Source organism: Zingiber officinale, chromosome 10B (genome assembly GCF_018446385.1).
Source record: "Zingiber officinale cultivar Zhangliang chromosome 10B, Zo_v1.1, whole genome shotgun sequence".
NCBI classification, from domain to species: Eukaryota; Viridiplantae; Streptophyta; class Magnoliopsida; order Zingiberales; family Zingiberaceae; genus Zingiber; species Zingiber officinale.
Genome location: NC_056005.1, coordinates 28,778,645 through 28,802,226, shown reverse-complemented (window position 1 = coordinate 28,802,226; position 23,582 = coordinate 28,778,645). Strand labels below are relative to the sequence as shown.

Genomic DNA, 23,582 nt, shown 5'->3' with positions numbered 1-23,582 from the left:
AGAAAGGAAAATAAATAAATAAAGATTACTAAAACAAGCTGAGTTTCGACTTTTTGATCTTTCTTTATTATGAACTTTGTGTGCCAAAAACAAGCTCTATATTGTAGGCGAGCTCACTTATTATGGTGAGATCTATCGATTTCATTTAACATAGGCAATGATGGTGTTATTATCAATCATTATTGTTGAGAGAAAAATTAAGAATATCATGGATGAGGTATTTTTCCCATTTTAAGCTACACACATCTTTACCAATGGGATAGATATAACTCTAAATTGTAGTTATTTAATTATTTAAATTTAATCTTGTTCACATCTTTACCAATGTGATTGTAGTCATGGAGATTAACGGCACCAAGACAACATCAATTGATGGAAAATCTAAGTTCTGCAACTCATTCCACATTAAGAAGGCTTAAGATCATCTCCAATCCACATCATCAAATTTGATATAATTTTCACATTAAAATTATGCAATTTCAACACCAAATACTATTTCAACTCCAACCCATCAACACCATATCACACCAAAAAAGAATATTCTTTAGAATATTCTATTATTCTTATTAATTTTTTTATATGATAATTATTATATTTAAAATTAAATGTATTATAATTAAAATATATTAAATAAAATTAAAATAATAATTTTAATAAATTAAATATTTACAAATATACATAATAAAATTTAAATATGCTATTAAATACACTTAATTTAAATTTATAATAAATAATAATTATATTTAATTATACTATAAATAAAGATAAAGAAAATAATAATTATTAATTAATTACATTTGATTTTATAATAATATAATAAAATTAAAAAAAATTCTCTCCATCATCGAATATGGTGATGTGAATAGTGGAACAATGTTCATGACTCAGGCATCATCTCATGTTCAGCTAAAAACTCAAGCTTCGATATCCTAACCACTAGGGAGGTGACCAGGTCGATGCTATAGTTGTGGAGTTTTATGCACATGTCAAACAAGTGCACCCAAAATCAAATTGTCTACTTTCACGGTAAGTAATTAGCGCATAAGGAGAGATTGTTACAAAGGGAGTGATAAACTCCACCTCAATTGTAGTTACAATTAACCCAACCACACTTATGATAAAAGCAAGCTTACGATAAGTTTGTAAAAATCAACATTTACAAAAACCAAAGTATGCAAAAATCAACATAAGCAAAGACCAGCAGAGGAGCGGGCTGGAAACAACATCATGCTCCATAAATCAGCCACAGGAGAAGTAAATCCCATTCTTGTCCACCGTCTCAACTAAAAGAATAGCTTCGCGGGCGACTGCAAACGAGGGGTGCCGGAGCTCGCTGGGATTTTATTTTAACGAGAAATAAGAAATTTAGGATTACCTTTGAGCTCCTCCTTGCTTGCTGCGGAGAGGAAGAAGCTTGCTGTGGAGAGGGTTTGCTGCGGAAAAGGAAGAAGCTTGCTGCGAAGAGGGAAGAAGCTTGCTGCTGCAAAGAGGGAAGAAAGGAGGCACGCGATGGAGTCGGTGCCGCGGGGAGGGAAGAAGCTTGCTGCTGCTATTGAGGGAAGGAAAGTAGGCGAGGGATGGAGGGTAAAAAAATAAATAAATATAGTGACATCTATAAAAAAAAAATTGTCATTATAAATAGATATTTTATTTGTAAATATAACTCACAAATGTCATTAAAAAAAATTTATAATTATATTTTTAATTAAATGTGAATGTGAAGGTGTCATAATAAGCCTTATTTCTTTTCTAATACTATAGGGAGTTTGAATGATGACTAAAGATTTTTAATATAGTTATTCTTATGTTTAAGTCTCTGATACATAAGTCTCCGATGGAGGAGAATGAAGAAGTGGAAGATGAACAATAGCTTTAAGGTTTTGGATGTATGTACATGTATACCTATGTTCGTAGGAATGAGCTACCTTTTATAAGGTTATGACTCAGCTCTCCTTGTCCCGAGATTCTCGCTAATGTTACATACGTTCCTAAAATAAATAGTGATGTTGTCCACCTTTCTCGAAGTAAAATGACAATATTTTTCACGTTCTTTGAGGAATAATGATTACATTATCTGTGTCTTCAGTGAACCACAACTTATCATCTTAATTGCCACCGGTCGGTGTGCTACTCCGGCTAGTTGGGTTGATTTAGAGGCGGGATCATCATAGAGCTGGGGCCGCTTGGAATTGAGATTGAGTGGATTCAAGGTTGTGGGTAGTTGGCGTCACATGAAGTTGGGGAATAACTCAGCTCTCCATTGACTTTGACTACCATCTCAATATGACTATTGACCTTCTTGGCCACGTGACATCCTTTGAGGACCTCCTATATCACTAACCAATGTCAAGATTCAACGCTGTCCCTTGATGAGATGTAGCTAGAACAACTTGTAGATCAAGAAGAGAAAAGCACAACAGGACTTGATCTTCCGTAGGAATCAGCAGGATGTTTGTCATATCTCTTCTTGGCAGACAGAAGAATCGTATACAATAATGATAAATCACAATAATGATAAATCGTATATATATATAAGTGAACGAGTTTCCACCCGCATAGGATTCACATACAAAAAACCAAACTCGTAATAAGCATATCCCATAGGTATTTATCAGGTATATCCGCAATATTCGCATATTAGGATCTTAACATGTAAGTCCACCGACTCGGAGAAATATTGTCCAAAAGAGAGATCATCGAGATCACTTGGGAAAGGGTATGTGGATGCAATGAAATAGTAAGGACCAAACAATAGAGGAGGCTTGAACGTTTGATTGCTGAGATTGAACCCAATGTCTTGGATCTCAGACCTACTGAAGTACATTCCAGTGGATGGGAAAATTTGGACCTGTATTTGCATATAAGAGTTGTCGTTGAAAAATGGATTTTGCAAGAATACTGATCCAGGTGTGAGATCAAGTACTGTCTGCAATTTATTTTCCAGTTCTTGGAACAGCGTTCTATTTGACACATCTCTGAAAAAAGGTGCTCTGAAGTACATCACTCCCTGGAATGGGTAGGCACAACTGCAACTCTGAGGATTAGGACTCTGATCCGGGGGGCACAAGTTCGACACACAATTAACGCTGGTTGAGTAAGGAACTGGTTGTTGTCGGCCAAGCATGCATAATGATGGTATTCGATTCCGATAGCAAATAGGATTTCCTACGAGTCTAAAATGACTGATGGATTACTGAAAATTATGATGAATAAATTGCATTGAAACTAAATTAAAAAAAAAAATTGCATGTTAGTGTTCTCACGTCAGGAACGTATGGTTATAATCGTTTGGCAGTTCGATTCCTGTGAGATCATTATATTCGAAGCTCACAAGTTGTAATTGTTTGCTGACAGACGGGCCCAGTCGAAGGGTGCCATTAAAATGATTGTAATCCAGTATCCTGTGAAAAGTATGGATTTCACTATTTGTGGTGAGAATATTATCTTTTTCCAATGAATGCTCTGGTGTGACACTTACACTTGCTGTAACTGAGGAAAACTGAAAAGTGTTTCAGGTACTTCTCCATAAAGCCCTCCTAACTGTATCACTCTGGAGCAATCAACATGGAAACATTAGTCATGGTTATCAACTAAATTGCTTGATTCATAATCATGATGGATAGTTGTTGAACTAACAGCACAGTGAGCGATGTAACATTCGAGAACCATGCTGGGCTTTCTGAGGGAGCAAAGGTGTTGTTGCTCAAATCCCTGAAAATCATACAGTTGGTGTTCGAGTGTTAAATCAAAGTTAATTTACTCAACTTAGGGAAGTGCTTAAGGAAATTCTGTGAAGTCTTACACATAATAGAGGCTATCCATTCCACTCAGATCTGGTATTAAACCCGTTAACATGTTATTTGCTAGGTTTCTGAAAAAGATTGATGCAGGAAGTGAGTTCTTCTATTGCATTGATAAACTTCATCTGATGATGCATGCTAAACCACATATGACATATCAAACCATAAATATATACAATCTGTGTTTGACATTGCATTATTCTTATATTATTCTCATTGTTTAATAACCTATGATGTTCCTGTTCATGCTAAGACCATAGAATGTTGGCTTACATCTTTTGTAGTTTGGCTGATGGTTGATGTTAGTATGGCTTACATCTTTTGCAACATCTTAAGTTGTTCAAAAATGTAGCCAATTGCCTATTTATACTTTTAACAAGTAGAATATGACATATCATACAGTTCATTGATGCTTGTAAGATTGTTGATATTGGATGGAACTGAGCCACTTAGGAAATTCCTGTCCAATCGCCTGCCATGGAAAGAATTAACCAGTTACTAACGAAGATCAGTTAGAATTTATGTTGGATTGAAGGATATATACTTACAGAACCTGAATGGTTGTTACTAAACATATGGAATCTGGAATTCTTCCCGTTAATTTGTTTCCAACAAAAAGTCTGCCAAATATTGTTGTTATCAGGAGTCAGAATTTATTTAAAATTTTCTCAAGTTTTAGAGGAAATGTGAATCTACAAAATTCAACTTACACGTGTAACAATATCATGTTTGAGTGAAAGAGTTTTTCCGGGATGTCATCAGATAATTGATTTTTGTTGAAATGGCTGTCAAGCAGGCCGAAAAGAACGAACATTAATAGAAAAGAAACGAAAATTAAACGGACTATGGTATTTAATAATTCAAATGTGCAAAAGTCGACTTGACTTTCATTGCTTTATGCCCTTTGGAATGACTTACAAATATTTTGCGTGGTAAAGTAGGTCCAAGCCAGGTTCTAGTTCATTGGAGACTGGAATAGGTCCACTGATATGGTTATCGGAGATATCGAACCAGAAAAGATTGGAAAGCTTGCCCATGGATGATGGGATTTCGCCAGTGAACTGGTTTGAGTTTAGAGCGCTGGGAAAAAACAGATCAAAGTGAGTGAGCATTGAAGGCTCGACATTCCCAACCAGAATGATTTAGCTTACAGATATGAGAGGTTTTGTAGAGATCCTAGTTCATCTGGGATACTCCCAGTAAAGCTGCAACCAGCTAAGATTCTGCAAGATAGTACGCATTTTATCAGGTCTAAAACACTGCATAATGGACAGTTGAAAATGATTTGAAGCGAGTGAATTCTTGTTATAAAAGGAGTTCTGCCTCACAGGGTGGTCAGTTTCATCAAGCTTCCAATACTCGGAGTTAGTTGACCACCAAGCTTATTGTTGAATGATAGATCCCTGCAAGTTTTCTTGTCTGTAAGATCTCTTAAGTAATGGCTATTCTATTTGTTTAAACAATCAGAGAATCAATAGTGTTCTCGGCAAAGGTTTATGATTTCAGAAAAGCTGCACCAAGTTTACATCTGCCATGAGGTAAGACTGCAAATGAACTTACAAAATTCTCAATTCGCTGAGTGTTCCGATGTCTGCGCTCAGTGTGCCCTTGATCCCCATGGTTGACAATTTGCTGATTGATCCTGTCCGAACCAGGAGTCAACGAACGCTGGGGATGTGGCGCTCCCTACTAGATCCTCAGGTGCAACAAAACCGAGCCGGGAGGGGTGTCCCGGCGACGACCCTCCGACGCTCAAGTCAGGCGAGGAAATAGCAAAGAAGTGGCTTTGAAGTAGAAGACTCTCGTACCTCCGGTGAAGAAATGAAGGCCTTATATAGAACTATCGAAAGAGCCCAGGCACGTCAATCGAAGCAGTCATCTGCTTTAGACCATACCCAAGTATGGGTCTGTCAGAAGAGCATATATGAGGCCATACTGCTACTGTATCCACCTCTCCCTGATGTGACGGCGAGATCTTCCATCATGCAATCTTGTGTACGGCCTAATCATCAGACATGCCTTCTCTGACATCCCATATCCCAAGACAAGCACATAGGCCGCTCGGCTACCTCTGTACCCTCGCCCTTATCTTGGCCGAACGGACCACCCGCTCGGCCCTTCGATCCCAGCCGATCGGTCTCCCGCTCGGCCCTTCGATCCTCCTGCCTTGGCGTCGGAAACCCATGCCCATGGATGGATTATTTCTAGCTCCGCTCGGACCATTACCCGCTTGACCAGCCTTCCATCCGTCCTTAGGCTGGGACCCTTCAGAGGGTGGGCCCCCCATTCTTACCGCCGGATCACTTGCCTTCCCTTCAAGTCTAGTCGAAGGAGGCAGTGAGTCCGACTGACTGGACTATGTGTCCGAGCGGGCGGTCGTCGCCTTTCAGTCGCTTATAATATTCCTGGGGCCGTTCGGCCCTTTTGCCAAGTTCAGCCGCTCGGCTCTTAGTTATGGTTGTCTTGTCGCTCAACGTGGATGTTTGCTTGTCTAAATCTTCTCGAAAATCACGCAAATCCTCTTCATTAAGGCGAAGCGTGCGCGGTATGGGCGCATTAATTGCGCTTGGTGACAGAGCGCCACGTGTCGACCATTGTGTGGTGGCGGCGTCACTTACGATGGGATGCCCCCGTTTAAAATGGACGGCCCGATGGCGTCCTTGTCTGTCGTGACCTGGATCGGACGGCGGAGGCCGACTGATCCCGGCTGTATAAAGCCTCAGTTCTCCTCCTTTGCCGCACGCTCGCTCGTGCTTTCTCCTTCTGCCTCCTCTGCCGCTGTAGCCTCTGGCGATCCAGTTCCCCCTTCCGGCTGCTACCTTCTCCCCGGTGATCTTTTCCGTCCATTTTCTTCTCAGTGAGTCTTCTCCCTTCGTTTACAAGGTCTTCCCAACTTGTTTTGCCTCTTTTGCTCCCATTCCTTCGATTCCTCGCTATCTTTTTGCTTCTTCGAGATGGCAAACTCCTCCGAACCCGCTGTTGGTGTTCATGGCCCTTGGTATCTGACCATGGAGAGTCGGTTTGATGAGGAGGGTGCTCGGCGCCTTGCTCGGACGTATGGGATTCCCGATAACTACGAAATAGTTGTAGCCGACCCGACTGACCGGCCCCATGACCCCCCGATCGGCACCATTTGTTTTTTTCTAGACCAATTCCAGGGCGGCCTTAGATTTCCTACCCATCCCTTTATTTTAGAGGTTTGTAACTATTTTCGCATCCCGCTCGGCCAACTTGTGCCGAATTCCTTTAGGCTGCTGAGCGGGGCAGTCGTCCTCTTTAAGCTGCACAGTATCCCTCTTGACCCCAAAATATTCCACTTCTTTTTCTACCCTAAACAATCCGAGCCGGGCACTTTTATCTTCCAAAGTAGAATAGGCTTTAGATTTTTTGATAATATGCCGACCTCCAACAAACACTGGAAGGAGTTTTTCTTCTACATCCGACTTCCCGAGCGGCCAGCATTCCGTACCAAATGGCAGACCGCTGTGCCGACTCAGCCGGAGCTCGGCAAGTTCAGAAGCAACCCGGCTTACCTTCATGCGGCGAACTGGTTGTCCGGTCAGCGGTACAAGATCGACCAGTTGCTTCTCAAGGGGGTGTTGTATATTTTCGGATTATCACCCGTTCGGGCCAATCTCCCCTACCGCATGAGTAAGGACCTTTTACTCTCTTCGCCTTTTTTGTCTAACTGATTTTAATTTCTTCCATTACAGCTGAAGTCATGTGGCGCTCCAAGGCCACCGATCATCTGAAGTTGAAGTCCGTGGAAATCGAAGCGGCGACTAAAAGAGAACTCGCCGAGCGGGGTCTTATCCCCAGCCGCCCGGCAGCTACAGGAGAGGGGGGGACGCAGTCTGCCCCTGAAACAGAAGTCACCTCAGCCGCTTCAACGGATGTTGAGGCGGATCCTGTTTCCTCTGCTCCAGCAGAGCTGGGAGTCCCCCAGGTCGGGGATCCCCCACTGGAGGTTCGGCGGAAACGTCGAAGAGACCCCGGCCTTCCGACTCAAGGCGAACCACAAGCGCCGATCGGGGTAGATTCGCCGGACCGCACACCGCCGCAGATCGGGACCCCCGTGGCTTCGCCTACCGCACGGCCCTCTGGCTCTCCTCCCCAAACTCGTCGCCGCTTACGTCGGTTGGGCGAAACTTCCACCATGGAGGAGTCCTCGCATCAGGCGGTCGAGACTGTAGAAGCACCGTCCGGCCATCCGACCATCAAGACTACCCTCCGATTCCCATCGGAGGAATATTTACTGTCTGCTGATCGGCCATCAAGCCCCGTCCATGAAATAACCCTGACGGGCCCGCTCGCCAAGCTCTTCGAGGACGCCCAGATTCAAGTGGCCCTCATGACGCCTAAGCAGCTCGGCGATAACAATATGCAGCAGGCGACTCAGGTAAATTCATTTCTCTTGTGCCATGTTTCCGTTGGGTCGCTGATCTTATTATTTCCCTTACAGCGTTGGGCTGAGCAAATCGCCACTAGCCATCGGCTAGCCGAGCTGGAGGATCTCCTGGAGAAACTCCAAGTGTCAGGGGGTCCATCGGCCGAGCGGGAGAAACAAACCCTCGAGGCCGAACAGAAGAAGTCCGCCGACTTGGCGACAGAGGTGGCTCGACTTGAAGGCCTGGTCAAGACACGCGATGCAGACGTGAAGCGCGCCAGCAGCCGGAAGAGGCGGGCGATTGCTGATTTGGACAAAATGAAAGTTGAAGTCCGAGCCCTAGATCAGCAGTCTAAGAATCTGGAAGCCCAACTAGCTGCCGAACGGGAAGGGCGCTCGGCTGAACGCACCAAAGCGGAGGTGGACCTGAAAGTTCTTCAAGATTCGCTGATTGCCTCCCGAGCGGCGCTCAGACAATATAAGGAGGGAGAGTCGAGTCGCCTAGCAGCAGCTCGCCAAGAATACCTCTGCTCGGAGCGGTTCGGCACAAAATTCGGTGGCAACGTCTCCTCAACTTTCCTCGAGGCGGTCAAGGTCACCATGGCGTACTTGAAGAAGGGTGGCCACCTTCCCGAGGAAATGCACATTCCAGCCTCCGACCTGGCGGCCATGATTGATGATATCCCGGACACCTTCTTTAATTTTGAAGACCCAGAGTGAGGCGAGTTGTTTCAAGTGCTTTCTGTATTTCATCCGCTCAGCGGATGCAAAAATTTTTGTACGTGCCGTTCGGCCTCCTTATGTTCCTTTGCTTGCATTTTTTGTTTGCCCTTCATTGTCTCGTTTTAGTGTGTTGCTGCTTATTCGTAGAATCAGTTGGACTCCCCTAGCTTCCTACTAAACGGCCGATCGGGTTAACCAATTGACTTGTTTCCTCAAAATCGTTTAGCGCTTGGCTATACTAATTGCCTTCAGTGAATGCGAAGTGTTGGCAAACCGACGGCCGATCGGGTTAATCAATCTGGTACTTGCGAACGATCATGATCGGCGCGGCTCTTGATCTTTAACGACGGTGCTCGTCGATCTTCCGCTCGGGGATTTATAGACGCCGGCTCGTCTCTCGATTTTTAACGTCGGTGCTCGACGGCACGGTTATTTATAGCCGATCGGCGCGGCTCTCGATCTTTAACGACGGTGCTCGTCGACCCTCCGCTCGGGGATTTATAGACGTCGGCTCGTCTCTCGATTTTTAACGTCGGTGCTCGACGGCGCGGTTATTTATAGCCGGTCGGCGCGGCTCTCGATCTTTAACGACGGTGCTCGTCGACCTTCCGCTCGGGGATTTATAGACGTCGGCTCGTCTCTCGATTTTTAACGTCGGTGCTCGACGGTTATAGCCGGTCGGGGCGGCTCTCGATCTTTAACGACGGTGCTCGCCGACCTTCCGCTCGGGATTTATAGACGCGGCTCGTCTCTCGATTTTAACGTCGGTGCTCGGGGCGGTTATTTATAGCCGGTCGGCTCTCGATCTTAACGACGGTGCTCGTCGACCTTCCGCTCGGGGATTTATAGACGCCGGCTCGTCTCTCGATTTTTAACGTCGGTGCTCGACGGCGCGGTTATTTATAGCCGGTCGGCGCGGCTCTCGATCTTTAACGACGGTGCTCGTCGACCTTCCGCTCGGGGATTTATAGACGCCGGCTCGTCTCTCGATTTTTAACGTCGGTGCTCGACGGCGCGGTTATTTATAGCCGGTCGGCGCGGCTCTCGATCTTTAACGACGGTGCTCGTCGACCTTCCGCTCGGGGATTTATAGACGCCGGCTCGTCTCTCGATTTTTAACGTCGGTGCTCGACGGCGCGGTTATTTATAGCCGGTCGGCGCGGCTCTACGGTTTAACGTCTGGGCTAGACGGCCTTTAAGGCTAACTCCTTACCAGGTCGAGCGACCTTGGCCTTCCTTCCAGCAGAAAATACTCAATGTGCTTTCATCTTTCTACTTATTCGGGCCGAACGGCTCAGGGTCTGCTTCGTCGGGCATTTTGGCTCGGATAATTTACCTCCGACCGGACGGTACGGGGCCTTCGTTCATCGAGCGTTTGGCTCGACCCATTTACCACCGGCCGAGCGGCGCGGGGCCTTCGTTCATAGAGCGCTTGGCTCGACCCATTTACCACCGGCTGAGCGGCGCGGGGCCTTCGTTCATCGAGCGCTTGGCTCGACCCATTTACCACCGGCCGAGCGGCGCGGGGCCTTCGTTCATCGAGCGCTTGGCTCGACCCATTTACCATCGGCCGAGCGGCGCGGGGCCTTCGTTTATCGAGCGCTTGGCTCGACCCATTTACCACCGGCCGAGCGGCGCGGGGCCTTCGTTCATCGAGCGCTTGGCTCGACCCATTTACCACCGGCCGAGCGGCGCGGGGCCTTCGTTCATCGAGCGCTTGGCTCGACCCATTTACCACCGGCCGAGCGGCGCGGGGCCTTCGTTCATCGAGCGCTTGGCTCGACCCATTTACCACCGGCCGAGCGGCGCGGGGCCTTCGTTCATCGAGCGCTTGGCTCGACCCATTTACCACCGGCCGAGCGGCGCGGGGCCTTCGTTCATCGAGCGCTTGGCTCGACCCATTTACCACCGGCCGAGCGGCGCGGGGCCTTCGTTCATCGAGCGCTTGGCTCGACCCATTTACCACCGGCCGAGCGGCGCGGGGCCTTCGTTCATCGAGCGCTTGGCTCGACCCATTTACCACTGGCCGAGCTGCTAACTGATCTCCCCGTACCTCTCCCACCTTGTCTTCGATGGGGAACTTCATCTTCTGGTGGAAGGTTGAGACGACTGCTCGGAATTCTCCGAGCGCCGGTCGGCCCAAAATGACATTGTAGGACGAGGGAGAATCAACCACCACAAAATTTATTGTCCTGGTCCTCCTGAGCGGCTCCTCTCCCAGCGAGGTAGCCAGCCGGATCTGTCCAACCGGCTGAACTTCGTTACCCGTAAACCCGTAGAGCGGAGTTGTCATGGGAAGCAGCTCGGCTCGATCAATTTGCAGCTGGTCAAACGCCTTCTTGAATATGATGTTGACCGAACTCCCTGTGTCAACAAATATGCGGTGAATAGTGTAGTTTGCTATTACCGCTTTAATGAGCAGGGCGTCGTCGTGGGGCACTTCGACTCCTTCTAAGTCCCCGGGCCCGAAAGTGATTTCCGGCCCACTTGCCCGCTCTTGGCTGCAACCGACTGCGTGGATCTGGAGCTGCCGGACGCCTGCCTTTCTGGCTCTGTTGGAATCTCCTCCGGTCGGCCCACCAGCAATAACGTTGATCTCGCCTCTGGCAATATTGCTTCTATTCTCCTCTTCCCGAGCGGACGGTCGTGACCGTTCTCTGGACGCCCGGCGATTATCCTGTCTCGGAGATCGGTGCCGATCGGGTGTCTGTTGATGTCGCCTCTCGGGGCGGGTCCGGTCAGCTTCATGAGTCCTTTGTCTCCTGTCGGTGGGAGGTGACCGTCGTTCGGCCCTTCTAGGAACGGGATTGGCCACGAAGGGAAGACTTCGACAATCCTTCGTGTTGTGCGTATCCGTCTTGTGGAAGGAGCAGAACATAGGGGTCCTCCTCTTCTTTGGCTTGGGCCGAGCGGCAGCCACTTCTTGTACGTGCGACCTGGCGTGGGGAGATCGTATTGCTTCGGCTCTCGGTCCTCTAGGTGGCTGCTGAGCGGCATGCTGTTTCCGCTCGGCCTGAATAGGTGCCCGCTCGGTAGGAGTTTCCTTTTTCCGGGCGGTTTGTGCTTCTTCCACGTTTATGTATTCGTTGGCCTGATGTAGCATATGATCATAATCTCCGGGCGGCTTTCGGATGAGCGACCGGAAGAAGTCCCCATCCACAAGGCCCTGCGTGAAGGCATTCATCATCGTCTCCGATGTGGCCGTTGGAATATCCATCGCCACTTGGTTGAATCGCTGGATGTAGGCTCGAAGCGATTCTCTCGACTCTTGCTTGATGGCAAACAAGCTGACACTTGTCTTCTGATAACGCCGACTGCTAGCGAAGTGGTGGAGGAAGGCCGTTCGGAAGTCCTTGAAGCTAGTGATGGATCCGTCCGGCAGCCTCCGAAACCACCGTTGAGCCGATCCCGAGAGAGTTGTAAGGAAGACGCGACACTTTACTCCATCTGTATATTGATGGAGTGTAGCTGTGTTATCAAACTTATCCAGATGATCATCCGGGTCCGTTGTTCCGTTGTACTCTCCGATCGTCGGAGGCACGTAGTGCTTGGGTAGAGGGTCTCGTAGAATAGCCTCCGAGAATTGGCGATTGATCCGCTCGAGAGATGAATCTGCTCGGGGAGCTTTCCCCTTTCTGGCGTCTCGCCTGGGCATTTCGTCGGAAGAAGATCCTCTATCTCTTCGAGCTAGTGCGGCTTCAGGGGTGCGAAATAAGGCCCGATGGAATGTGACGGTGGCTTGAGGTGCGTCCGCTCGGCCACCCGACGTAGATGTTGCTTGTTGCTCCGGCCGCTCGGCTGCCTCTTTCTGTTTTTGCTCCACAAGTTTGGCGGCCCTCATCTCGACCAGAGCATCCAACTCTTCTTGTGAGAGTGCCACATTGTGTATCCTTCCAGCCTCGTCCATTGTCCCTTGATCCGCATGGTTGACAAGCTGATTGATCCTGTCCGAACCAGGAGTCAATGAACGTGGGATGTGACGCTCCCTACTAGATCCTCAGGTGCAACAAAACCGAGCCGGGAGGGGTGTCCCGGCGACGGCCCTCCGACGCTCAAGTCAGGCGAGGAAATAGCAAAGAAGTGGCTTTGAAGTAGAAGACTCTCGTACCTCCGGTGAAGAAATGGAGGCCTTATATAGAACTATCGAAAGAGCCCAGGCACGTCAATCGAAGCAGTCATCTGCTTTAGACCATACCCAAGTATGGGTCTGTCAGAAGAGCATATATGAGGCCATACTGCTACTGTATCCACCTCTCCCTGATGTGACGGCGAGATCTTCCATCGTGCAATCTTGTGTACGGCCTAATCATCAGACATGCCTTCTCTGACATCCCATATCCCAAGACAAGCGCATAGGCCGCTCGGCTACCTCTGTACCCTCGCCCTTATCTTGGCCGAACGGACCACCCGCTCGGCCCTTCGATCCCAGCCGATCGGTCTCCCGCTCGGCCCTTCGATCCTCCTGCCTTGGCGTCGGAAACCCAAGCCCATGGATGGGTTATTTCTAGCTCCGCTCAGACCATTACCCGCTTGACCAGCCTTCCATCCGTCCTTAGGCTGGGACCCTTCAGAGGGTGGGCCCCCCATTCTTACCGCCGGATCACCGACATTTGCCAAAATCAGGTCGAAACTCGTGGCAACAAAAACAAGAAACTTGTTTCAGTTTCAGAAAAGATGCTCATGTTCGATATAATTATTCTATTAGGTGGACGGATAAAAAGCTTTTTTGCACAGTAAGATCTCTTGTTTGCTTCCGCTTCTTCTTCCTCGAGATCTTTTAGATAACGTTAAAAGATAAAGATATGGCTTTTCATCAGGCTCTTTATCATTATGTTCATGTATTTATTTTTTTATATTATGTTATCGATGAAACGATGATCCATTATATATATTCTTGTCTTTTCTCTATTCAAACTCTTATTTCGTTTTTAGAATTCATGAAGTTAGGAGAAAATTCAATACTATCAATTAGTATCAGAATCATAAGTTTTGTTTCGTCATTTTCATTGATTATAAAAGTTAAGTTTTCATCGATTTGTTATTTATATGTTAGATTAAGTCTACTAGTATAACATAATTTCTAATCGTCAAAAATTATATAAGCTAAAATTAAGTAGATTTATTTTTTGTGCTTTTCATGTTTATATGAAAAACACAAAGAACAGTAAAAATCGTCGTAGTCTAAAATTACTTTAAACAAATGATCGTTCTCGAGTCTGAAATTTTAAATAGAAATAATTGAAATTTAATTTATTAAGAGTTTTAAACTCACGATTACATCAATTATTAATTTATTTTTAATTAGTTGAAATTGTTTTTTTTTCCGAATAACTTTTGTTAGTCTATCTTTTTCGTAGAACATTAATGCTTCATGCATCAAATAATAACTGTTTCAACATGAAACAGACGAAACAGTAAAAAAAAAATTTGTTTCAACAACGAAACAGTATGTAATTAAAACAAACTGTTTCAACAACAAAATTAAAAAAAAAAAAAACGTTCCATTGAGACTACTGTTTCAACAACGGTGTCTTTTTTTCATCTGTTCTGTTTAACGTTGAAATATTAAACATTCTTTTTAAATTAGTTTACTGTTTATTAAAAAAACAAAATGCATTAAATAAATTTTAAAACAATGATTAGGACTTAAAGGAAACTTTAATTTATTAAGAAAGGGTTCTATACATAATTATATGGTCACATATAGTAAATTTTCGAATTAATTGAGAGAATGAATTGGATCATATCAATCGATTATCTTAATATATAAATCGATTAATAAGTTTAATTTTATATTGTTAAAGTTGATTAAGTAATTTCTATTCAAATTAAGTTTCTAGAGTTTTCTTAAGTCTATCTACATAACAATTAGTTTAACTAATGTGTTAGCTCAAAGGAAGGCATCTTAGGTAGGTTTAGTACATTTTACGTTGATAAACATATATCTATGCTAAAAGTAATCGACCCAAAAAAAGATTACTTTTTTGTCAGATATATGCATATAGTAGCTTCCAATTATAGAATAAAATATTATTTTATTCAGATTATGCACAAAATATGTCGACCCAAAGGAAGACATATTACGTGGTTGATTAAAGTTGTTGTGAGATATGAACCAAAAATAACTCATATAAAGTATCATATTATGCGTACAATGGGTCGACCCAAAGGAAGATACATTATGTGGCTAATTAAAATTTGAATTATATCAGAGAGTATCGCTAATAGATAATATGTCAACCCAAAAGAAGACACATTATGTTGTACTTAATATCTCATAAAGAGTTCATTTATGTGCATTTAAAATTTTATTTTATTTACATAATTTTATGTTACTTATATGTTTTTGGCTTTAGTTAAATCATGAGCTTAAATAAATATCTCTTTTTAAATTTCAGTGCAATTTGTAACTACAGTATTAATAATATCTCAACATTAACTGGTTCGAATTTGCTGAATAAAAAGAATATGTGATAGTAGTCTTAGGTTACATAGACTTAGACATTAAGGAATAATCGTCCTGTACCTCTGACCAATGCTAGCACTATAGAGCATAGGGCTAAATTTTAGCTGTGGGAGAAATCAAATCACATGTGTCTGACTATCATGAGGCTTTCCATACCGGCATCAATAAAGGACTCAATAACAGAGGGAGGAGATACTAGGAGTTTCCTGGACCAATTGGCAGACCGATTCACCTTAAATGAAAAGGTCGAGACTACCACACTTCTTACGAAGTTAGTAATCATACGGTACAGTGGTAAAGAAAACATAAGGGAATACATTAGGGAGATGTCCAATATAACGACAAGTCTGAAAGCACTAAAACTTTATATGCTTAAAGGTATGTTAGTACATTTTATCTTGATGTCTCTACCTACACGGTTCACTCCTTTTAAGATATCGTATAATACTCAAAAGGAAAAGTGGACATTAAATGAGCTCATTGCTCAATGTGTGTAAGAGCAGGGGAGAGACTAAAGATTGAGACAATTGAGAGTGCTCACTTAGCATTTGGTTCTCAAAGTGCGAGTAAGAAGCGAAAGAGAATCAATAACAAAAGAAAAGGAAAACAAACTGTAGATTCTAGAGGCAATGGTCATAAGGAGCACAAGAAGTAGGATAAAGAATCTACTTATTTCTTTTGCAAGAAGAAATGTCATATGAAGAAAGATTGCCTCATGTACGCCAACTGGCGTATAAAGAAGGGTAAACTTCTCAACTTTGTTAGTTCGGAAGTCAATTTAATTATTGTACTCACTGACACTTGGTGGATAAATACCAATGCTACTACTCACATAAGTGACACTATGCAGGGTTGTCTCAAGAACCGACTTCCGCTTGATGGTGAAAAATACATCTATACAAGAAATGAAAAGAAGACTAAAGTCGAGTCGATTGATGTTTTTAGGCTTTATTTAGGAACCAATGTCTTTCTAGATTTAGAAAATATATTTATTGTATCGTATTTTGACAGAATTTAATTTTAATTTTTTGTTTGGACAAATTAGGATATTCTTGTTCATTTAGAAATGGAATTTTTAGTATTTTCTTTAATTCAATGTTGGTTGATAATGTTTCCTTGGTTGATAAGCTTTATAAATTGAACACCTTTACTCCTATAGTTGACAATGTAATAATACATAGTATAGGTACGAAACGTAAATTGTCTGACGAAAATTCTTCCATGTTGTGACATAGGCATTTAGGACATATATCCAAACAGCGCCTAGAAAGGTTAAGTCACATGAAATTCTTGATTCCCTTAATATGTCAGACTTTGATATCTACATGGAGTATGCTAAGGGGAAGACCACAAATAAAAGGAACAAGGGGGCTAGCGATTGTAGTGAAGTTTTGGAGCTAATACATACGGACATTTATGGATCATTCTCTAAAGCATCTTGAAATGAATACACATATTTTATTAGCTTCATAGATAACTATTCTAGATTTGGCTATCTGTACCTTATTCATGAGAAATTGTAATCTTTGGACATGTTCAAAATTTTTAAAGTCAAAGTTGAACTTCAACTACGTAAGAAAATTAAAGTCGTCTGATCCGACTGTGGAGATGAATATTATGATCGATATAATGGATCAGGTGAACAATATTTAGGACATTTTGTGAACTACCTTGCTGAGTGTGAGATTGTGCCTCAATATACTATGCATAGTACATCCAGTCACAATGGTGTAATTGAGCGTCGCAATCAAACCCTAAAAGACATGATAAGAAGTATAATGACTTTCACTTCTCTACCAAAGTCTTTGTGAGGTGAAACACTCAAAATTACAGTTTACCTCCTCAATAGAGTATCTAGTAAGGCAATAACTAAAACCTCATTCGAGATGTGGACGAGTAGAAAGCCTAGCATTAAGCATTTATACATTTGGGGTTGTCCAGTTGAAGCTAGGCCTTACAGGGCTAATGAAGGAAACTAGACTCACGAATAGTTAGCTGTAATTTTATAGGTTATTCTGAGAAGTCAAGAAGATATAAATTTTATGATCCCTCTAATAGATCATTCTTCGAAACAAGAAATGCTAAGTTCATTGAGGACAATGGGAGTGATAATGTCAAGGAAGTATATTTTGAGGAATGTGTTGGCAATCCTCTTGTGGTCACTACTAGTGCGATCAGTAGCGATGTGGTTGCCATACCGTACATTATAGATATTACATGATCCGACGGTAAGGATGAGGGACCCCTTTTGAGGGGAGGCAACGCCACGTGGAAGTCAAAAGGTCAAACGGCCGACAGGAGAAGGGGGGAACGGTCGGCCAAACGGGGTCTAAGCGGAATCAAAGACAACCCGACGGGGGAGTCGGGTCTCCGACGCTCATGGAGAACAGGGTCGCCTGGCCGATCGAGTAGCCCGCTCGGCTGAGGTAGAAAGCAGCAATACAGTGAACAGTCAGCAGAGCACAACAACCGGGAGTATCCCGAGCGGACCAACACCTACGACCGGACAGACGTGAGGGGACTGCCGACCGGCCGGACGCTCGGCATGGGGTAAGAAGAGACAAAAGGACAAGGGAACATCTTTTGACAGAAGGTATGTTCAACGACCAGGCCATACGCAGGATCTTACGACAGAGGGTACCGCTGTCCCATCGGAGAGGTGCTCGGACTGTAGCAGTATGGTGTCAGACAAGCTCCTCTGACAAGCCCATACTGAGGTATGGTAAGAGGACACGTATTCGCCTCGGTATGTGTGCATGAGCCTCTTCCTGGCTCTATATAAGGGTCCTCATTCTTCACCGGAGGTACGCATTCTCTCGTATTCGAAGCCACTTTTGCATCCCCTCTTGCCTGACTTGAGCGTCGGAGGGTCGTCGCCGGGAATCCCCTCCCGCCCTGACTTCCTTGCAGGTTCGCCGGAGATCCGTACGGCCGGCCAGAGACCCACGTCGTCCTTTCGGAGAGCGCCACGTGCCCAGCGTCCGTCGATTCAGTGTTCGGACAGGATCAAATTGGAGTCATCTGTGGGAACACACCTGCATCCGATCGGAAGAGATGGACGAAGCTGGACGACAGCACACCGTGATGCTCTCCTCAGAGGAGCTCGACGCACTAGTTGAGGCAAGAGCATCTAAATTAGTGGAGCAACAGAAATTGAAGGTGCAAGCCGAGCGGCTGGAGCAATAAGCGACATCAGCATCAGGAGGCCGAGTGGAAGCAATGCCTGCCACAGTTCCATTTCATCGGGCCTTATTCTGTACGCCCCCTGAAGTTGCAACAGCTAACCGTGACCGAGGATCTTCGTCCGACGAGGCGCTCGTGCGAGACAACAGAAAAGGAAAAGCCCCCCGAACGGTCGTTTCGCCCGAGCGGATCAACCGGCAATTTTCGGAGGCCATCCTGCGGGACCCTCTGCCAAAGCATTATGTTCCACCGGCGATCGGGGAATATAACGGAACCACCGATCCGGACGACTATCTGGGTAAGTTCGACAATACGGCTACCCTACATCAATACACAGATGGAAGTGTCGGGTGTTCCTTACCACCCTCTCGGGATCGGCGCAACGGTGGTTTCGGAGGCTGCCGGACGGATCCATCACAAGTTTCAAAGACTTCCGCACGGCCTTCCTCCACCACTTTGCAAGCAGTCGGCGCTACCAGAAGACTAGCGTCAGTCTATTCACCATCAAACAAGAACCCAGGGAGTCGCTCCGAGCTTACATTCAGCGATTCAACCTGGTGGCCATGGATATTCCAATGGCCACCTCAGAGACGATGATGAATGCGTTCACGCAAGGCCTAGTGGACGGTGATTTCTTCCGTTCACTTATTCGGAAGTCGCCTTGCGACTACGATCATATGCTACACTGGGCCAATGAGTACATCAATATGGAGGAAGCCCAGGCGGCCCGAAGAAAAGAAGCTCCAACCGAGCGGCCAGCCACTACCGAGCGGAAGCATGTGGCCCGTCAAGAGCCGCCCAGAGGACCTCGAGGCGAAGCAGGCTGACCTCACCACGTAAGGTCCCATGCTGTTCAAGAGGTAGCCGCCGAGCGGCCCAAACCAAAGAAGAAAGTATGGACCCCGATGTTTTGCTCGTTCCATCAGACTGACACACACAACACAAGAGATTGCCGAAGCCTTCCCCTGATCACCCACCCCGTTCCCTGGAGTGGCCGTCGTCGATCGCCATCATCCGACAGGCGACAGAGACATCATGAAGCTGATCGACGACAGTCTCCCAAGCGGTATCATCCTCAGAGGCACGAGGACAATGTTGGATCGAGACCGCGCTAGAGGGGGGGGGGTGAATAACGCTCGTGGCTATTTTGTTCGATTATCGGAATCGTAAGAATTATCGGAGTAATTAAGCAGCGGAATAAAACAAAACAAGCACACAGAGACAGGAGGATTTTTACTTCGTTCGGAGCCTTGATCGACTCCTACTCGAAGGCCCGCGATCCTTGATCGCTTCCGGTGGGCAACAACTATAAGCTCGATAAAAGGATTACAAGATGAAGTACAAGTAAATGGAAAAACTAGTTATACCGACGACAAGAGTAGAATTTTGGAGCTTCGGGTCGTCGGAGACTTGTAGCAGCACTTCCGGGCGTCTTTCGGAGCAGCACGTTGAAAAGAGAAGACTTGGAATGCGTTGTCTTGAAGTGCTGGTCGAAACCCCCTTATAAAGGGTGTTCAAGGCGCCTTGAAGGCTGTTCAAGGCGCCTCTATGCTGCCTGGTCTTCCGTATGGATAAAACCTGAACTGGTCGAACTTCATCCTCTCAAGGCACCTTATAGCCCTCTCAAGGCGCCTTCCAAGGCGCCTTCTACCTGCTTCAAGGCGCCTCCAGTGGTGCTTCGCAGCCAGCTCAGCTTTAGGTTGTTCCTTTGCTCCTGCAGGATCCGTTAGTCCCAAACACTATCCTGCAACACAAAGTTAGCACAATAAACATGATAAATGAAGTATAGACAGTCTTCGGACTGTCCGAGTCTGACTTCGGGTTTCCAACCGGAAATCCTAGGTCGACCCGACGCCTACTGTTCCCTCTTCGGGGAACGCGTCCTCACCTACTCTGTTGTCAGCCGATCCTCCAGATCGATTGGACTTTCTGCTGGACATCCGCTTCCCGGCTAGTCTAGTCTTTCACCTGGTTCGTGACACCAGGACTTTCCACCTAGGGTTTCCACCCCCTAGGACTTTTGCCTGAAGACATCGACCTACCAAGACTTTCCGCATAGGGTTACCACCCCCTATGACCTAGGATTACCACCTCCTAGGGTTTTTCCCTTTGCCTAACCGCAGCTAGGACTTTCCTGAAATCTTATTTAACCACGTTAGATAACAAGGAATCTTAACTTTGAATCCCTTTGCCATTATCAAAACTGAGGTTCGATCGTCGGATGCTTACTGCACCAACAATCTCCCCCTTTTTTATTATGGCAACCGAAATTCAAAGTTAAGTAAAAATGCAATAAAGATACGCATAAATAAGCACATGCATAAATAAAGCATAGGCACATTCACAACAAAATTTTCATTTTAATTTTCTTTTAATTTATAATATTCTTTGAATTTCTTCTTACTCTCCCCCTTTGCCATACATCAAAATACCTAAGAGAGTGAAGAAAATCTGGGTCTTAGCTTAACTTTCAAAGATAATTTTCAATCTTATCTTCCAATCTTTTAATTTACTTTTGATAAACACTTAGTTTTTCTTGTAACACTTTTAGATCATAATTTTGAAAGCAAAATTCTTCCTTTAATTTGAGAGATATTTTTAGCTGAGATAAAGTTATTTTGTCTTTAAACAGTAACTTAGCAAATTTTTTTGATTTCAAAAAGATTTAGTTTTTTTTTTTAAATTGTTTTGATGAAAATTTTGAGAATGCTTTGGAAAATACTTAGCATTTTCAGCAGAACTTAGCATTTGAAAACAATTACTTTGAGAGATACTTAGCTAAATTTCTTTTTTTTTAAGCACTTTAAAAAGTACTTAGCTAAATGTTTTTGAAAAAAATATTTAGCTATATTTGAAAATACTTAGCTATGTTTTCAGCGTAAAAATGATTGCGTTGAGAAAATATCTTGCCAAGTAGCTAAGTTTAGAAAATAATTTAACTAAGTTTAGTTAGAGAAAACTTAATTAAGTACTCAGCTTTGAAAACATTTAGCTTATAGAGGAGTTATAATTTAAAAGTCAAGTCATAAATAATTTTAATTTTAAAGCTAAGTTAAAAATAGTTTGAATTTTCGAAGATATGTCAAAAATAGTTTTTAATTTTAAGGTCAAGTTAAAAATTTTAAAGAAAAACTAATTTTAAAACCGACTCAAAATCACTCCCCCTTAATTAATGCCTTAATAAATTTTTGGGTTCAGGAGTTCAAGCATGAGAGGTTAAAAAATTATTTTCCTAATTTTCCATCTCACTCATTTTAGATTAACAAGCATGTTTAGCATATGAGTGAGTGTGACATGGAATTTACTTTAATTTACAACATTGAAAATATCAGATAGAATTCCAAATAAGTGACCATTATTTTGAAGATTTAAAAATTAATTGAGTTTAGAATTTCAAAGAATTTAATAACTTCTGAAAAGGGTTTTGAAATTAATTTTTCAGAGGATATTACAAATGATTTTTCAAATAATTTTTTAAGTAGTTTTGAAATAATTTTGAAATTAATTTTTCAAGGGATTTTTCAAATGATTTTGAAATGATCATTTTTCAAATGATTTTACAAATAACTTTTAAGTTTTAAAAGATTTTTTAAAATAATTTTTCAAAGATTTTTCTAATAATTTTTAAATGATTTCTTAAAAGATTTTTCAAATAATTAAGCTTTAAAAGATTTTTAAAATAGTTTTTCAAATAAATTTTGAAATGAAGTTTTCAAAGATTTTGAAATGATTTTTGAAAATATTTTTCAAATAATTTTTAAAAGAATTTTGAAATTAAGTTTTGAAAAGAAGTTTTAAAATAATTTTGAAATTAAGTTTTGAAATGATTTTAAAATGATTTCGAAATTAAGTTTTGAAAGGATTTTGAAATTAATTTTTGAAAAGATTTTAAAATGATTTTTGAAAAGAATTTTTAAAAGATTTTGAAATGATTTTGAAATTAAGTTTTGTAAAGATTTTAAAATGATTTTTGAAAAGAATTTTTAAAAGATTTTGAAATGATTTTGAAATGATTTTTAAATGATTTTTCAAAGATTTCGAAATTATTTAAAATGATTTTGAAATTAAGTTTAAAATGATTTTGAAATTAAATTTTGAAAAGATTTTAAAATGATTTTTGAAAAGAATTTTTAAAAGATTTTGAAATGGTTTTTAAATGATTTTGAAATGATTTTTCAAAGATTTTGAAATTATTTAAAATGATTTTGAAATAATTTTGAAAGATTTTGAAATTAAGTTTTAAAATAATTTTTAAAAGATTTTGAAATGATTTTGAAATTAAGTTTAAAATGATTTTGAAATTAAGTTTAAAATGATTTTGAAATGATTTTTCAAAGATTTTGAAATTATTTTGAAATTATTTTGAAATAATTTTTAAAAGATTTTGAAATTATTTTGAAATAAAGTTTTAAAAGATTTTGAAATAATTTTTAAAATATTTTTAAAATAATTTTTGAAAAGATTTTAAAATGATTAAGTTTTGAAGAGATTTTAAAATGATTTTTGAAAATAATTTTTAAAAGATTTTGAAATTAAGTTTAAAATGATTTTGAAATAAAGTTTTAAAAGATTTTTTAAAATAATTTTGAAATGAAGTTTTAAAAGATTTTGAAATAAAGTTTTAAAAGATTTTTTTAAAATAATTTTGAAATGAAGTTTTAAAAGATTTTGAAATAATTTTTAAAATAATTTTTGAAAAGATTTTAAGATGATTAAGTTTTGAAAAGATTTTAAAATGATTTTTGAAAAGAATTTTTTAAAAGATTTTGAAATTAAGTTTAAAATGATTTTGAAATTAAGTTTAAAATGATTTTGAAATGATTTTGAAATAAAGTTTTAAAAGATTTTTTAAAATAATTTTGAAATGAAGTTTTAAAAGATTTTTTAAAAGATTTTTCAAATTGATTAATTGATTATAGAATTATAGTTATGAGTTTAATTTGAATTTTAAATTCCTTAGTCATCTCACCCGATCTAAGTTTTCAATCAGGTAATCCTATAATTTTTGTGAGATGAATTGAGG

The 23,582-nt window shown here is 42.3% G+C and overlaps 1 protein-coding gene across 5 annotated transcripts in view; it reads right to left on the bottom strand.

Annotated features, from left to right (window-relative positions):
- Positions 1-1,024: 1,024 nt before the first annotated feature.
- Positions 1,025-23,582, bottom strand: part of LOC122029753 (leucine-rich repeat receptor protein kinase HPCA1-like) — a 36,409-nt gene continuing 13,851 nt past the window's right edge. The window contains exons 3-14 of one of the 5 annotated variants that reach the window (XM_042588877.1): positions 5,129-5,203; positions 4,952-5,023; positions 4,719-4,880; positions 4,511-4,585; positions 4,349-4,420; positions 4,201-4,272; positions 3,803-3,871; positions 3,637-3,711; positions 3,479-3,550; positions 3,264-3,401; positions 1,376-1,549; positions 1,025-1,307 (exon numbers count right to left, since the gene is read on the bottom strand). In XM_042588877.1, the coding sequence (XP_042444811.1) occupies positions 1,280-1,307; positions 1,376-1,549; positions 3,264-3,401; positions 3,479-3,550; positions 3,637-3,711; positions 3,803-3,871; positions 4,201-4,272; positions 4,349-4,420; positions 4,511-4,585; positions 4,719-4,880; positions 4,952-5,023; positions 5,129-5,203 (1,084 nt within the window). In that variant the 3' untranslated portion in view covers positions 1,025-1,279. Of the gene's footprint in view, positions 1,308-1,375; positions 1,550-1,760; positions 3,174-3,263; positions 3,402-3,478; positions 3,551-3,636; positions 3,712-3,802; positions 3,872-4,200; positions 4,273-4,348; positions 4,421-4,510; positions 4,586-4,718; positions 4,881-4,951; positions 5,024-5,128; positions 5,204-5,360; positions 5,545-23,582 lie in introns of those variants that run through there. The other 4 variants (XM_042588878.1, XM_042588876.1, XM_042588875.1 and 1 more) reach the window with 4 other exon arrangements.